Source organism: Microcaecilia unicolor, unplaced genomic scaffold (genome assembly GCF_901765095.1).
Source record: "Microcaecilia unicolor unplaced genomic scaffold, aMicUni1.1, whole genome shotgun sequence".
Taxonomy (NCBI): Eukaryota; Metazoa; Chordata; class Amphibia; order Gymnophiona; family Siphonopidae; genus Microcaecilia; species Microcaecilia unicolor.
This window is the reverse complement of record NW_021963193.1, coordinates 1-15,439: the sequence shown is the minus strand read 5'-3', so window position 1 is coordinate 15,439 and position 15,439 is coordinate 1. Positions and strand designations below refer to the sequence as shown.

The window sequence follows — 15,439 nt, the reverse complement described above, 5'->3', positions numbered from 1 at the left end:
ACTTAGAATTTATGTGCAGCAGGTTATAGAATCTGCTTAAACAGTTCTGTGTATAAATTCTAATTAATGACAAATTAATGACAATAACTGCTTGTTAATTGGCAATTATCAGCGTTGATTGGCTTAATCAATTTGGTATGCACATTGTTATGCAATACACAGATTTCTGCGCTGAAATCTCAGCGCAATATATAGAATCCAGGGGTACATGGATAGATTATAAGCACATTAATTCACAATATGTCGAGGTCACGTGATGCTAGGCGACGGGGTGGACGCCGCTCGATAAAGCTCTGGGTCCCCTCGGGTAACAACTTCCCCTAGCGCCGTCGAAATCGATACAAACCCCAAAAAGAAAAGTAACAGCAGAAACCGGAATACTCACGCAATAAGTTGCTGTACAGCTAAGCGGCAAGCAGGTCGGAATGGCCGCGAAAACACCTCGGAGAGGGAGCCCGAAGCCGCGTGGGAGAAAACAAAATGGCGGAGGCCGGCGTGGTTGGCGAGTCCGTAAGCTCAGCTTGGGCGGCAGAAATAGCAGCCGAGGTCTCAGCACTGCTGGAAGTGTCGGTAGACAGAAAGCTTCAGAAAATATCAGACCAGCTTGGGCAGATGGATGATAAACTAGAAAGTCTGCGCACCGATTTAACGGGATTTCAACAGAGGGTGTCAGATGTAGAAGATCAGTGTCAGCAACATGAACTCCAACAAAATGAACTGAAAAATAGACTGGACAAGTTGGAAGCAAAAGTCGAAGATCTGGAGAACAGATCGCGGCGAAATAACCTAAGGCTGATCGGACTGCCAGAATCGATACGAGAGGTGGAATTGGCGGGATTTTTGGAATCATGGCTGCCCAAAGTGCTAAAGATGCCGAAGCTGGAGAAGGAGTTGAAAATAGAGAGAGCACACAGGCTGGGAAGAGCAGGACAGAGTGCAGAGAGACCGAGAGTGGTACTCTGTAAAATACTGAACTATGCGCATAAGCAAGAAATATTGAGGGAATGGAGATTAAAAGGAAAGATCTTATATGAAGACAGTAGTGTGCTCTGTTTTCAGGACTTTTCAACAGCAGTTGCAGCCCAGCGTAGACAATTTACTGAAGTATGCAAATGTCTCTACGCAAAAAAAGCCAGATTTGCTCTGATGTTTCCAGCAAAATTAAGAATACAGTATGAGGGCAGATGGCACGTTTTCAGCTCACACACAGAAGCTTCACAATTTGCCAATCAAATGCTGGAAAACGGGGGAGAAGAGAGTGAGCAGGCACAAGCGAGAGGTCAGAGGAATCCATGAAGAGAACAGCTTGCCAGGACAGGCTAAAATAACAGAAGAAGACAGCGGGAGACACAGTGGAATACCCAGGGTCAAAGGGAACTTGGACTTACATCAAAGATGGATGATAAAAACTCTGAGATAAGTAGGGACATTGAAGAAAACCAGGCTGAGCATTCAGGATCATCAGCTGGGTAAAGTATAAAGAAGAGTTAACAGTTTGTAGTTGTTTATAAGGTTGATAAGATTTGTAAAAAAAAATTGGTTACAACAGTTAAAAGTTTATGAAGAGAACAGATCAGCCAAAACAGGCTAAAATAATAAAAGAAGAAGACAGTGGGAGAGACAGTGGAGCACCCGGAGTCAAAGGGAACTTGGACTTAAATCAAGATAGTTGATAAACATTCTGAGCCAAGCAGAGACATTACCGAAAATACTCGGAGACAAAGAGAGCTTGGACTTAAATCAAGATAGGTAATAAAAGCTCTAGCCAAGAGAGACATTAGAGTATAATAAGCTGAGTGCTCAGGATCATAAGCTGAGTAAAGTAAAAAGAGGAGTTGAAAGTTTAAAATCGTTTATCAGGTTGATTATATCTGCTATTGGGAAATGTTGGTTAAATCTGTGACAAGCAAAAGAGACATAAAACAGGTAGCAAATTTGGGAAACAGTAGCACAACATGGAGGTCGGCGATGGGGGGACGAGGGGGGACAGGGGCGTGACCGGTTCTCTAGCGAGAACGGCAGCCTGGTCCTTCGGGAGCAGCAGGAAGGGAAGGGGACAGGGAAGGGAGGGAGGGAGGAGGGAGACAACAAGGGGTTTATATTTTTTGGCTCTTAAGTTTCCTTTTGTTTTAACCTTTTTTGCAGTTCATGTAACATTGAGAGGGCAAAGGCAGGAAATGGGTGGAGATGGCAAAGGGGGAGGCACCCAAGGGCTGGGGGGTGCATCCCCACCGATAAGAGATATGGAGCGAAGAAATGAAGATAAAAATGTGATATGGGGACGATTAAATTAGTCTCCTGGAATGTGGGGGGGATCTCATCACCCATCAAACGAACCAAAGTTTTGCAGGCCATGCAGCGGCACAAGGCAGACGTGGTCTTCCTCCAAGAAACACACTTAACAGCAGAGGAACATAGTAAATTTCAGAAAGGTTGGGTGGGGGAGGTGGTGGGGTCCCCGGCGAAGGGGAAAAAAGGGGGAGTGTTAATGTTGTTTAGAAAAGGATTGCAGATACAAATAAAGTCAGTCAGAAGAAGTGAGGAGGGCAGATATGTGCTGGCAGAAGTGGAATGTGGAAACAATAGGTACACTTTCTGTAATGTATACGCACCAAATACCTTTGATTACAAATTTTATAAGACACTAATAGAACTGCTGAGCCCCTTCCAGGAGAGCAATATAATACTTGGAGGAGATTTCAATCAGGTATATAACACCCAGATGGACAGGAGTAGCTCCGCGACCACACCACAGGGTAGTGAGGGCAGAGGCCTGCCCTTTCTCTGCTCGACTTTGGATTTAATCGATATATGGAGAGTACTCCACCCCACACATAGAGATTATACGCATGTATCCAGAGCGCACTTGACACAATCGCGCATTGATTACTTCTTAATTTCTAGGGGTCTCTTTACACATACACCAACAGCAGAAATAGGGCCATGTGAAATATCGGACCACTCACTCATATATATACAGATGCAGGTGTTTAGAAATTGGGGAGGAGGGAGTAATTGGAGATTCCCCTTTGAATTATACCGAGACCCACATTTTAAGGAATATATAGGGGGGAAGTGGAAGGAATTCGAGGAGCATAATAGGAGCCATCAACAGCAAACAAGTTTATATTGGGAAACAGCAAAAGTAGTAATGCGCGGGGAGATCATAGCATATAGGGCCCGAGCTAAGAAAATGAGGGATAAAGAAATCCTTCGTCTGGAAAAAGAGATTGTAGCTCGGAGGGTGCGATTCGGTGAGACAATAAAGGAGGAACAGAAAAGAGCACTATTAGCATCTCAAAGAGAGTTAAATGAATTACTACACCAGAGGGCAAGGAAATCACAAATGTACTATCAACACCAGCTCTTCCAGTATGGGAATAAGGCGGGAACTCTAATGAGCAGGTTAGTAAAGGGGCAGAGAGGGCCTAATAGGATCTTACAAATTAAAGATGGAAGAGGGCAGATAATCCGAGAGACAGAAGGGATCATCAGTAGATTCAGGGACTATTATAAGGCACTATATGAAAAACCGTCGGACATAATTCCGGATAGTGAGGTATATCTGGCAAATCAAGAGCTACCTAGGGTTTCAGAGCCGCAATTGGAAGCACTGAATAGACCTATAGAGGAAGGGGAGTTGATGTTGGCATTGCAGCAAAGTAAAATACATAAAGCGCCGGGACCAGACGGGTTTAGCATGGCCTTTTATAAACTAGTACAGGAACAAGTGACAAATCCATTAATTAACCTCTTTAATGAAATGATAACATCAGGCACTTTGTCAGATAGGCTAAATGAGGCGAAAGTAATAGTACTATTAAAACCCGGAAGGGATGAAAGGGAAGTGGGATCATATAGGCCAATATCTTTGTTGAACTGTGATATAAAAATCTATGCGAAGATATTGGCTAATAGGTTAGCAAGGTGCTCCCAGATTTGGTAGCCTCCCCTCAGGTAGGTTTTGTAAAAGGCAGGTCAGTGGCAAGTAATATAAGAGCACTATTGGCTTCCTTAGAGACAGTGGAGGTGCAGAAAAGGCCTTCTGTGCTGGTTAGTTTTGACGCAGAGAAGGCCTTTGACCGAGTGGTATGGAACTTTATGTTTGAGGTCTTGCGGAAAATGGGGATAGAGGGGGCATTTAGGAGAGCGGTGGGGGCACTGTACTCTAACCCACAGGCCTACATGTGGATAAACGGGGAGAGGTCGGAATTGTTCCCAATTAGGAGAGGAACTAGACAGGGGTGTCCTCTGTCGCCTCTACTATTTGTCTTGGTTCTAGACCCTCTGATCAGAGAAATTAGTGACCATCCAGAGGTGACGGGGGTAAAGTGGGGCCCGCAAGGGTTCAAAGTCTCGGCCTTCGCAGATGACATTTTAGTACACCTTACCCAGCCCAAGCGTTCTTTAGAGGCTTTATTAGAGCTCTTCCAGGAGTATGGAGATTTTTCAGGTTTCAAGATTAACTACTCAAAATCCTTGGCATTGACGACTAAAGATAGTGTGAGAAGGCTATGGGGAGGCACATTTCCTTTGAAATGGGCAGTGGAGTCTCTTCGATATTTAGGAGTGCGGATCACTATGCATACAACAGCCCTATACCAGACCAATATAACCAGGCTAGTAGACGCTATGAAGGAACAACTAGGGAGGTGGAAAGCTTTACCACTTACTTTACATGGGAGGATACACTTATTTAGAATGGTTGAGTTCCCAAGGTGGCTCTATACTTTTCAGGTATTACCCTTGAAGCTAAAGAATAAAGACCTGAATCGGATACATAAATACGTAAGGAAATTCGTATGGAGGGATTCCAAGCCAAAGCTTCCCTTGAAGACATTAATGGGCTCGTGGAGGGAAGGGGGGATGGGTCTTCCAGACCTCCGTCGTTACAATCAAGCTTGTTTGTTGAGACACTTGGGCGATTGGTTGTTAGATAGGCAGGATTTTACGCCTAGGAGTTTGGAACAGGAATACTTTAAGCCATATCATATATATTATTTGCGGAATGCCCTGGGACCGCTATACCTAGTCAGGTGGGCAACAGCGTGTTGCTAAGACCCATCAGAGAGATTTGGAAGGAATTAAATAGGAGTTGGGGGTTAGGGGCAGAGACATCAGATCTTTTGCCAATACAGGGTAACCCCCAATTTAAACCGGGCTCAGAAAATAAAGTGTTTCTTCGATGGGCAGAATTAGGTATTACAAGGTTAGAGCATGTCCTTGATTCTCAGGGAAAGTTATTGGGTCTGGGAGCCTTGGGAGTAGGTATAGATTACAGCCACACATTCGCATATGGGCAGCTAGCTCACTATGTTCGCTCATTGGATTCAGAACAGGTGGGTGGAAGACATGGGCGTAGAGTTAGAGAATTATATGGCTCCATCCCTGGGGAGAGGTTATCGGTCTCAGGGCTACAGAAAGCCCTATGGGAGTTGGGAGGAGGGAAGGAGACAGGCAAAATACAACAGAAGTGGGCGAGAGATTTGAAACAGCCTAATTTGCAAATTAACTTTCGGAAGCTAGTGTCACGAATACCCTCACTGTCAGGAAATGCAAATCTGAGAGAATGTCAATATAGAATTTTACACAGAGCATACATGGCCAAATCGCAGGTGTTCCATATGGGAGGGATCCCGGATCCTTTGTGCTCTAAGTGTCGGCAGGGAGAGGGCACGCTATTTCACTACTTATGGGACTGTTACAAAATAAAAAATTTTTGGAGGCAAATAGCTCAATATTTGGAAAAGGTGTTGCAGCATAAAATTCAGTTTTCCCCCTTGGGGGTCTTGTTAGATCAATATGAAACATTAGCAGTTCCGCAAAAAGGGGCTCGGCAGTTCATCCGCAAGGCTAGCATACTGGGAAAGAAGCTTATTATGAATGGCTGGATGACAGAGGAGCCGCCAGATTATTGGCACTGGAGAAACCGATTATATGACTTGCTTTTGCAGGAAAGAAGGGTGATGGGATCTTCCCCCAAGAGAAAAGGTGTTTTTGGGAATCTGGGAAATGTACATACAATCATTATCCTCAAGAGCCCGCAGTTTCCTGTTGAATAGACTGTAAAGAGGGAGATTTTTTTTTTTTTTTTTTTTTTTTATTTTAATATTTGTTCCTTGTGGGACCATAAGAGATTGGAATGAGGACGGTATTGAAAGAGGATGAATAGGTAATGGGAATTATGAATAAATGGAGAATTATGCATGGTCACAAATAAAATGTTGAACTATACAGCAGAGGGTTTAGGGAAGGGGAGGGGGGGCGGGGGGATAAAAGAAAAACTTCATTGACTGGAATGTTAGAAGATTTTATTTATTATTTTTTTTTTCTTCTTTTTAATTGATACTTGTACAATGTTAATGTGGAAGTTAATGTTGGTTTGCATTGCTCTTTCAGTCAATAAAAAAAGATTTAAACTAATTCACAATATGTCTCAGATGCAATTTTGTACAGGGACACAGCTAAAGCTGTCTTGCAGGGTGACATAACATAGCAGTATGAAAAAAACAGAGACCAGGTAATATTGCACTTAGAGCACCAGCTGATTCATTTACAGCAGAGCTGTGGTGTCGCCCCTACTCCCTCTCTTCAGACATGATTGCTAGCAACACAGGTGGCTTTGAATTAGCTATTACACCAAAAGGCTAGAAAGTCAGCTCTCTATTATCAATACTAATTATATAAATAAGGGAATACCACCAGTAGACTTCTAGCTCACTTAGCTAACCTTAAGAGAAACTCTTCTAGAGTTTTGACATTTAAAACTACTACTGCTAATTTGGTTATTACAGATAAACAAATTTGATCTTTAGAGATTACTATCAGAAACTTTACAGCGTTGATGACCGATACCACCAGACTCCTACTTGGAAAACCTTGAGTCCCCCATGTATCACCCACTCACAATCTGCCAAATTGGATCGACCCATCTGAGGCCAATGAAGTTCAATGGGCGATCCGCACAAGCTCTCTCTGGATACAGAGTGGAATTTTATAAATTACTACTACCGGATATTGCAGAGCCCATGACTGCTATGTTTAACAAGATCATAGCAGCTAAACAGCTGCCTGGGTCGCTGGAGTCGGCGCAGATAGTAGTATTCCCTAAGCTAGGGAAAGATCATTCACTACAGGAATCCTATAGACCTGTATCTTTGATCTGTTATGAGGCTAAATCACTTCACACAGTCTTATCCAATTGCCTAGCAAAAGTGATTCCATCTCTTATTGCTGAGCCCATGTAGACTTTATACGGGAGTGTAATGCGGTGACAAATATTCAGAAGATCTTAGCTACTTTACAGAGAGTGTGCAGTCCAGAGGGGAATCTTCCTTATTCATTTATTTTGATGCTAAGATAGCTTTTGATAGGGTGTGCTGGAAATTTTTAAGGTTTTAAGCAGATTGCTTGGGGATGCTATCCAGGCTTTATATCATCCACCAAAAGCCATGGTAGTATCAGTAAATGGAATCACATCTGAGCAATGTCCTTCTATGGAATAGGAACTGGTTATTGAACAAAAAAACAAAGGGTAAGGTTAAATGGCTATTTTTCTCAACGGAGGAGGGTGAATAATGGAGTGCCGCAGGAATCTATACTGGGACTGGTGCTATTTAACATAATTTATAAATGATCTGGAAAACAGAACCACAAGTGCAGTGATTACATTCACAGATGACACAAAACTATTCAAAGTTGTAAAAATGCATGTGAATTATGAAAAATTGCAGGAAGACCTTAGGAAACTGAAAGACTGGGCATCCAAATGGCAGATTAAACTTAATGTGGACAAATGCAAAGTGATACACGATGGAATAATAATCCGAATCATAGCTACCTGATGCTGGGGTCCACCTTAGGAGTCAGCACTCAAGGAAAAGATCTAGGTGCCATTGTAGACAATACACTGAAATCTTCTGCCCAGTGTGCGGTGGCGACCAAAAAAGCCAACAGGATGCTAGGAATTATTAGGAAAGGGATACAAAATAAGACCAAGAATATTATAATGTGTCTGTATCACTCTATGGTGCGACACCACCTTAAGTTTGCATTCAATTCTGGTCTCAAAAATATAGCGGAATTAAAAAAGGTTCAAAGAAGAGCGACCAAAATGATAAAGAGGATGGAACTCCTCCCATATGAGGAAAGGCTAAAGAGGTTAGGACTCTTCAGCTTGGAAAGAGGCGACTGAGGGGGGATATGATTGATGTCTATAAAATCCTGAGTGGTGTAGAACAGATGAAAGTGAATCAAATTTTCACTCTTTCAAAAAGTACAAAGACCAGGGGATACTCAATTACATTACATGGAAATACTCGTTGCTGGAAACATACTCGCTGCGGTTAACATATCTGAGTATAAAAAGGTTTGGACAAGATATTGGAGAAAAAGTCCATGGGGAAGGCACTGCTTGCCTTGGGTTTGGTAGCATGGAAGGTTACTGCTATTTGGGTTTCTGCAGGTATTTGCGACCTGGAATGGCCACTGCTGGATGCAGGATATTGGGTTTGATGGAACATTGGTCTGAACCAGTATGGCTATTCTTATGTTCTCTCTCAATTTATCAGGACACGAGACAGGGCTGCCCCTTGTCTTCCCTGCTATTTGTGCTGACACTAGTGGCCAGGTGCACTAAACTTAACGAGCCAGCAACATGGTTTTTAAACTGGTTCTAGCCAGTTTAGTCTGCAAGTAGTAAACCAGGACATGCACAAAAGGGTTCTCCGAGCCATTTTTCTGTCACAGTAGCAGCTAACGAAAACGGAATGCAAATGCGCTAATTACTATTATAATGTGAATGTGATGCGAAGCATTACCGTTTCCAACCCCATACACAAAAGCAGTCCCTACTTTAACCGTGGAATTTTTTTTTTTTAATTTGTAAGAGGTCTTTATTAAGAGTTTAAAAAAATCCCTGTACAAAAGAAACTACTACTCAAAGAGCATCATACAAATGTTCATAGTTATGTCATCATACCCCTCTTTCTGTTGTTGTTGTTGTTGTTCTATTGTGATGACAATGTAATTCCACTCCTCCAACATCAAACTATGACCCGTGTTTTTTAAGTTTTGAAAAATTGATTAAGACAAGCTAACCCTCACCCTCCTCCCTTACTATGCCCAGTACTCCCTCCCCCTCCAACACTGACAATGTTTCAAGAAGGGCTCCCAGATTGCCTTCCACTTGGCCTCTGTATGACCTTGCACTGCCCGAAGTCTCTCCATTTCACATAAGAACCATAGCTTATTTAACCAGTTCGTCAAAGGTGGAATTTTAGGTGATTTCCAGCGAGCACTACTCTTGCCGCCACCATTGCTTGCCTGGTTAACAAAGCCTGAGATTTAGTAAGACCTGGTGGGTTTTTTTTTTTTGGCAAAAATACAAAACTCAGGAGACCACTTAACAGGCCTTTTAAACCAATGTTGCAGTCTATTTTGTGTTGCTTTCCATACCCTCGAATTTTATAACAAGTCCACCAGATATGGCCCATCGTACCCCTCTGCCCACAGCCACGCCCACAGTGGAGATACTCCAGGAAATATGATGGAACCTAACCGGATCAAATACCACTGAAAAGGCACTTTAACTATATTCTCCTGATATGGAACGGAATTTGAAACCTTAAACCAATTGTTCTCAAAGAAGTCACCCCCAGTTCCTGTTGCCACCGCTCTCTATTGGCATGGATAGGTTCCAACTTGCCACATAGGAAGGAATACAAACAAGTAATAAGACCCCTGGTAGTTTTAGAATCTTCATAAAGGTATTCAATAAACGCATCTTCCCTTGTTATGGAGGCCTGGATCTCCCTTAAACTAAGAAAATGTCTCAATTGACAATTAGCAAACAACTCATTTGGTAAATAGCATAGTTTTCCTTCAAAGATTCAAAGGAGAGCAAATTGCCCCTCCTCATATAACTGACCACATGATACCAGACCCAAAGACCCCCAGTGATGGAAACGACCAGCAGAAACACCAGGAGGAAAGAGAAGATTATTCGCTATCGGCGATAGTTTAGATGACACTGCGTCCGGCCTAGCAAACAGAAAGGAATGCAGGAGCGACTCCAAAACCTGGCTAGATATTCCAATACCAAGAGCTCTGACTTGCTCACATTTTACGGGAAGTGTTGACCTGCCAGTTCTTCATTATCGCAAGTAGAAGGGGAGAAACAAGGCAGGAAGATGGAGCACAAAAAAAAAGTATACCAGCTTACATGCAGCTTATTTGCGTGTATGAGAGCCATGCCATGTGTTTCTTTTTCAAATTACATTTTACTGGCAAGAAACGGGGGTGGGGGGGGGGGGGCAGTAACGAAATGTAAAGCATAAAAGTAATGGTGACTTCCCAAAAAAGTTCAGTAAGAAGAGACCTCCAGAAGAAAGAAACCAGAGGATCTGCAGGTGAACAGAACGCTCGGAAGAGCCAGAGACTGATTTTCCTAACAAGGCTGCGTGCCTTGTAACCAACTGACAAGGTCTGCTCAGCTACAACATCAGGCCTTATCTAACACTGTACCATTTGCATCCAGAATTCAACTCTCTGACCTTATTCCTGGACTGGGAGGCTTGCTGAGGTTTTCATTTCAAGACTGAGGAACTCCACTTCTCTACCATTGGGAGTCTGTGACAGACGGCAAGGTGAGATAACAGGATACATTCCTATGGTCATGGGGATAATTAGTCCTTCATTTGTCTGAGACAGATAGGTTTACGTCAGGACTTCTGGCCTGTGTATTCAGCTGATCACTGTATTTTGCATAAGACGTGTAATAAGTTCTTATAAGAATTATTAGGATTTCAAGATAACACAACCCAGAACAATCACTCCTTTAGTTAGTTCGTTAGGATAATCATGTTGTATTATCTATCTGGTGATAATCTATTTTTAAAGCAAGTTATTCCTGTATTTTGCTTCAGTACTGTGTATGTATTTTTTTTCTTTATATAATAAATCAAACCTATAAATGGCAAGTGACCGACTCACCTGCAAATGCGCAGTAGAGACTTCCCTCTCTGTCCCGCCCCCGCGTCAAGACGTGATGCGGGGAAAGGGGGCGGGACAGAGAGGGAAACTGCGCTGAAGGGGAGGGAGGGAACCGCTGACGTCGCTACCGCCCCCCCCCCCAAGGTAGCCGCTACCGCCCCCCACCCCCGGAGTCGCCACCACCCCCCCCCCTTCACCCGGCCCGGGCCCTCTCTTCGTTATTCAACTTACAGCAGCGCCGAAACAGCAGCAAGCAGCTCAGCTTCAGCTCCCGTCGGCCTTCCTTCCCTGTGTGCCCCGCCCTCGCCGACGTGACGTCACACGAGGGCGAGGCACAGGCAGTGAAGGAAGGCCAACGGGAGCTGCTGCTGCTGCTGTTTTGCCGCTGCTGTAAGTTGAATAACGAAGAGAGGGCCCGGGCCGGGTGGAGGGATGGCGGCAACTCGGGGGGGGGGGTACGGTAGCGGTGGCGACCTCGGGGAGGGGGAAGGAAAACCCCAATATCAGCCCGTTTTACGGGCTCAACGGCTTGTAATAATATATTCCATCTGTGGCATGGTTTCTTTTACAACAGCTAACTTGTCATTCAGGCTATAGAGGTACACCTCCCTAGACACAAGTCATAGTATTGCTATCTGGTAACGTTCTCTGATATATAAGTACCTCTAGCATGCCTACATTTCTACTTTGAAAGATGTTTTGCCCATAGTAATAGAGAGACAAAACTATGAAGGGGCTGTGTTAGCACTGCTGCGCAGCTTAGTAAGCAGGGGGGGAGGGCAAAGTTGTTTACAAATCCAGCAAAATAAACGGAACATTAATGAAAGACAAAAAAAAAAAAAAAAAGCAAGACTCAGCCCAACAATAAAGCCTCAAAATACTATGAAAGGAACAAAAAAGCATATAAACAACACAAACACGTAAAGAGTGATGCAAGCCTCACAGATTCAAACAGAGAAAAATACTTGCTTGAAGAGCCAGGTCAAGTGCACGTTTAAACTTAGCGTGCAAAATCACTAGCAAGTCGGGAAGACGATGATTCCAGAGAAGTAGAGTGGCACAACAAAATGCTCTCTCACTGGAGCCATCAAGCCTTATGTGAGAAGCGTTGGGAATAACCAAAAGGTTAGAGCTTGCAGACCTGAGAGACTAGGAGGGACAATAAGGCATTTAGGGGCCCTTTTACTAAGCTGCAGTAAAAGTGTTCTTATACTGTATTGTTAATTTAAGACTCATAGAAACTTGAGAATTAGGAAAAGCTAATACATATTTTAATTTCAGATTTAAATTTTCCTCATGTTAAAATTACTTCTGCTAAGAATATTCTACAGTTTTTTTTTAAATAAAAGGTTCCCCCTTCTTCAAAAGATGTATTTTCTGCCTCAGGCTGCCAGGGCGGAGTTGCAAAGTTGAATAGCCCTTGATGTTTCAGCTATTTTGGAAACATATTTTAGTGATGGTAATTTGTTTTCTAAATTACCCTTTTGGTTTCTTTTGCATTTCTACAAGACAAAGAGGCAATGTTGAAGTTATATTACAGATGAACTGTACCTTTTTTTTTCCAGGAGGTAAAGCGCAAATATTTCCAAATTAACTCAAACTGAGACCAACCAAAACCAGAACTTTGTTTCACTTGAAACTGAATCTGTAGCCAACATTGGCCACTTGGTTAGGGATGAAACCAAAAACAAAATTAGTCCCCCACCTATCAGCAGCAAACCTCCTTTAGGGCCCACCATGTCCTTGGTGGCTAGAGGGGACAAAAGAAATCACTGCTCCCTCCTGACAGTGCTGGCTCTGATCTCAAAAGGGCTGGAGGTCCAGGAAGCCATTCTGACAACACAGCAGCCAGCATGGGGAAGAGTAACATAGTAGATGACGGCAGAAAAAGACCTGCACGGTCCATCCAGTCTGCCCAACAAGATAACTCATATTTGCTGCTTTTTGTGTATACCCTACTTTGATTTGTACCTGTGCTCTTCAGGGCACAGACCATATAAGTCTGCCCAGCACTATCCCCGCCTCCCAACAACTGGCTCTGGCACAGACCGTATAAGTCTGCCCAGCACTATCCTCACCTCCCAACCACCAGCCCTGCCTCCCAACCACCGGCTCGGACACAGACCGTACAAGTCTGTCCAGCACTATCCCTGCCTCCCAACAACTAGTCCCGCTGCCCACCACCGGCTCTGGCACAGACCGTATAAGTCTGCCCAGCACTATCCCCGCCTCCCAACCACCGGCCCCACCTCCCGATCTTGACTAAGCTCCTGAGGATCCATTCCTTCGGCACAGGATTCCTTCATGCTTATCCCACGCATGTTTGAATTCCGTTACCGTTTTCATTTCCACCACCTCCCGCGGGAGGGCATTCCAAGCATCCACTACTCTCTCCGTGAAAAAATACTTCCTGACATTTTTCTTGAGTCTGCCCCCCTTCATTCTCATTTCATGTCTCGTTCTACCACCTTCCCATCTCCGGAAAAGGTTTGTTTGCAGATTAATACCTTTCAAATATTTGAACGTTTGTATCCTATCACCCCTGTTTCCAGAGTATACATGTTTAGTTCAGCAATCTCTCCTCATCGTCTTGTAACACAAATCCCATACCATTCTCATAGCTTTTCTTTGCACCGCTTCAATTCTTTTTACATCCTTAACAAGATACTGTTGTTCCTACCCCTCACTCCCCCTTCCCCCCAAGCCATCAACACCATAGACCTTCTAGTCAAGAGAGGAAGGAAGAGGAGGTGGGAGCTATGCAGCACAGTCTTGGTTTCAGCAGAAACTGAAATATGGCTGATCACAAATTTCAGGCCTAATTTTTACACCAAACCAAAAAGTCTATTAACCTCTAACACAGACCAAAATTCAAAATTTTCTTAAGATGAACGTTTGGTCTGCAAGAGTCACCTTTCAGTTGCTATTTCCTTTGTTTTCAGAATAAGCACTATGTTCTAAGCCATCTCAGTCGAGATTTTCTCCGGAAGCAAACAAGATTTTTAAGTGACTGACTGCTTGACTCTTTAGTTTATTCCGTGTCATTTATTTACACATTGTGACATTACCTACTCTTTTTCTTTCATCTCTCCAGACACACACGTTTTCTTTTTAATCCATAAGGACTCTGTGGGCAATAAACTGTATTTTTAGTTTCTTGTAAGAAAACGTGTACCCGTCACTTGTAAATTACTTTCAAAATGTATTATTTGATTTGCACATATTTCAAAAGCAACTTTTAAAAAAGTGATGCGCATATAATCTACAGCACGTTTTCGTACACAAACGTCTAATAAGCAAAGCTAAATCATAATATGGTCATCATACTTCCTGTGAAGATCCAGCTTAAACAAAGCTCAACCAGATCTATAGTGAGTTTTCCCCCACTACCACAAGACATCATCCAGTACCGAAAGTAAAGACTGGGTTGTCTGTAGGGAACAACCCCGTACGCACTACCTGCGGCCTCCACATTAGGCACATGAGGCGGCAGGATTTGCATAGCCGCCGGCTACTCTCCACAGCACACTCACCGGCCGAGAAAGGAGCCTGCCCAGCTCGCTCGTGCTGGCTCTTCTCACTCTCCGGAACGAGGCTCTTCAGTGCCGAAAGACTGAACTCAAAGTTCTCCATGGTGCCCACGGCCGCCGGGAACGAGACTCAGCCGGATACCAAGGGAAAAAAGTAACGCTCTGCGGCAAAAAGCCGCCGCCCCTGCTCCAAACCCACTCTCTCCTCTGCAGAGAAGTACAGTTATACACACACACACCTGTGCACGTGGGCACACACACCTCACTATCTATCTACACTGCCACACCGCGGCGTGCCGCTTCGCATTCGCAACTTCCGACTTCCCCCTTGCGTCATTCGAACGCGACTCGGGAAAGGCGAACGCGCAAGTGCAGATTGCCCTGGCTGCCGCTTCTTCTGAGACTGAGAGGGTAGGTCAGGAGCGAGAGTGGGGCGACTCAAGGGAATAGATTGAGATTCGAGAACAGGAGACGGCATGAACCAGGCAGCCTATCTAGACAGCCATTATGTACGCTGAAGCCAGTAGGCGGAGCTTGCCGCCACATTGGTTCACCCAAAAGAATAGCAAACGAACGCTATTGAAAAGAATAGCAAAAGCTTATTAGAAATAGTAACAGATTGCCTATGCGTGGTCTCTGTAAAAAGTCTAAAGCTGTGCTAGTTTAATAGTCTAAAAGGTGGAGGATAAACAAATTTTATTTTATTTTATTTGACAGCTTTTTCATTTATTTTCAAACTTCACATGTCTAGATATATCATTATAAGTCAAGTTTAATATCACTAAAACAGCATGATACAATTATTGTAGCTGCTAGACACAGCAGTAATACATTCTCTGTATTTTGTGCTCATTTTTCTACACTGTTCTATAGAATACAGTAATACATGGCCAAATTTAAATTAGGATATCCTGTTT

At 43.6% G+C, this 15,439-nt stretch overlaps 1 protein-coding gene across 1 annotated transcript in view; it reads right to left on the bottom strand.

Moving 5' to 3' along the window:
* Nucleotides 1-14,589, bottom strand: part of LOC115459060 (midasin-like) — a gene marked incomplete at both ends in the record, with an annotated part of 142,006 nt that extends 127,417 nt beyond the window's left edge. Inside the window, one exon of the mRNA XM_030188924.1 lies at nt 14,526-14,589. Within this exon, the coding sequence (XP_030044784.1) occupies nt 14,526-14,589 (64 nt within the window). The remainder of the gene's footprint in view (nt 1-14,525) is intronic.
* Between the last annotated feature and the right edge of the window lie 850 nt (nt 14,590-15,439).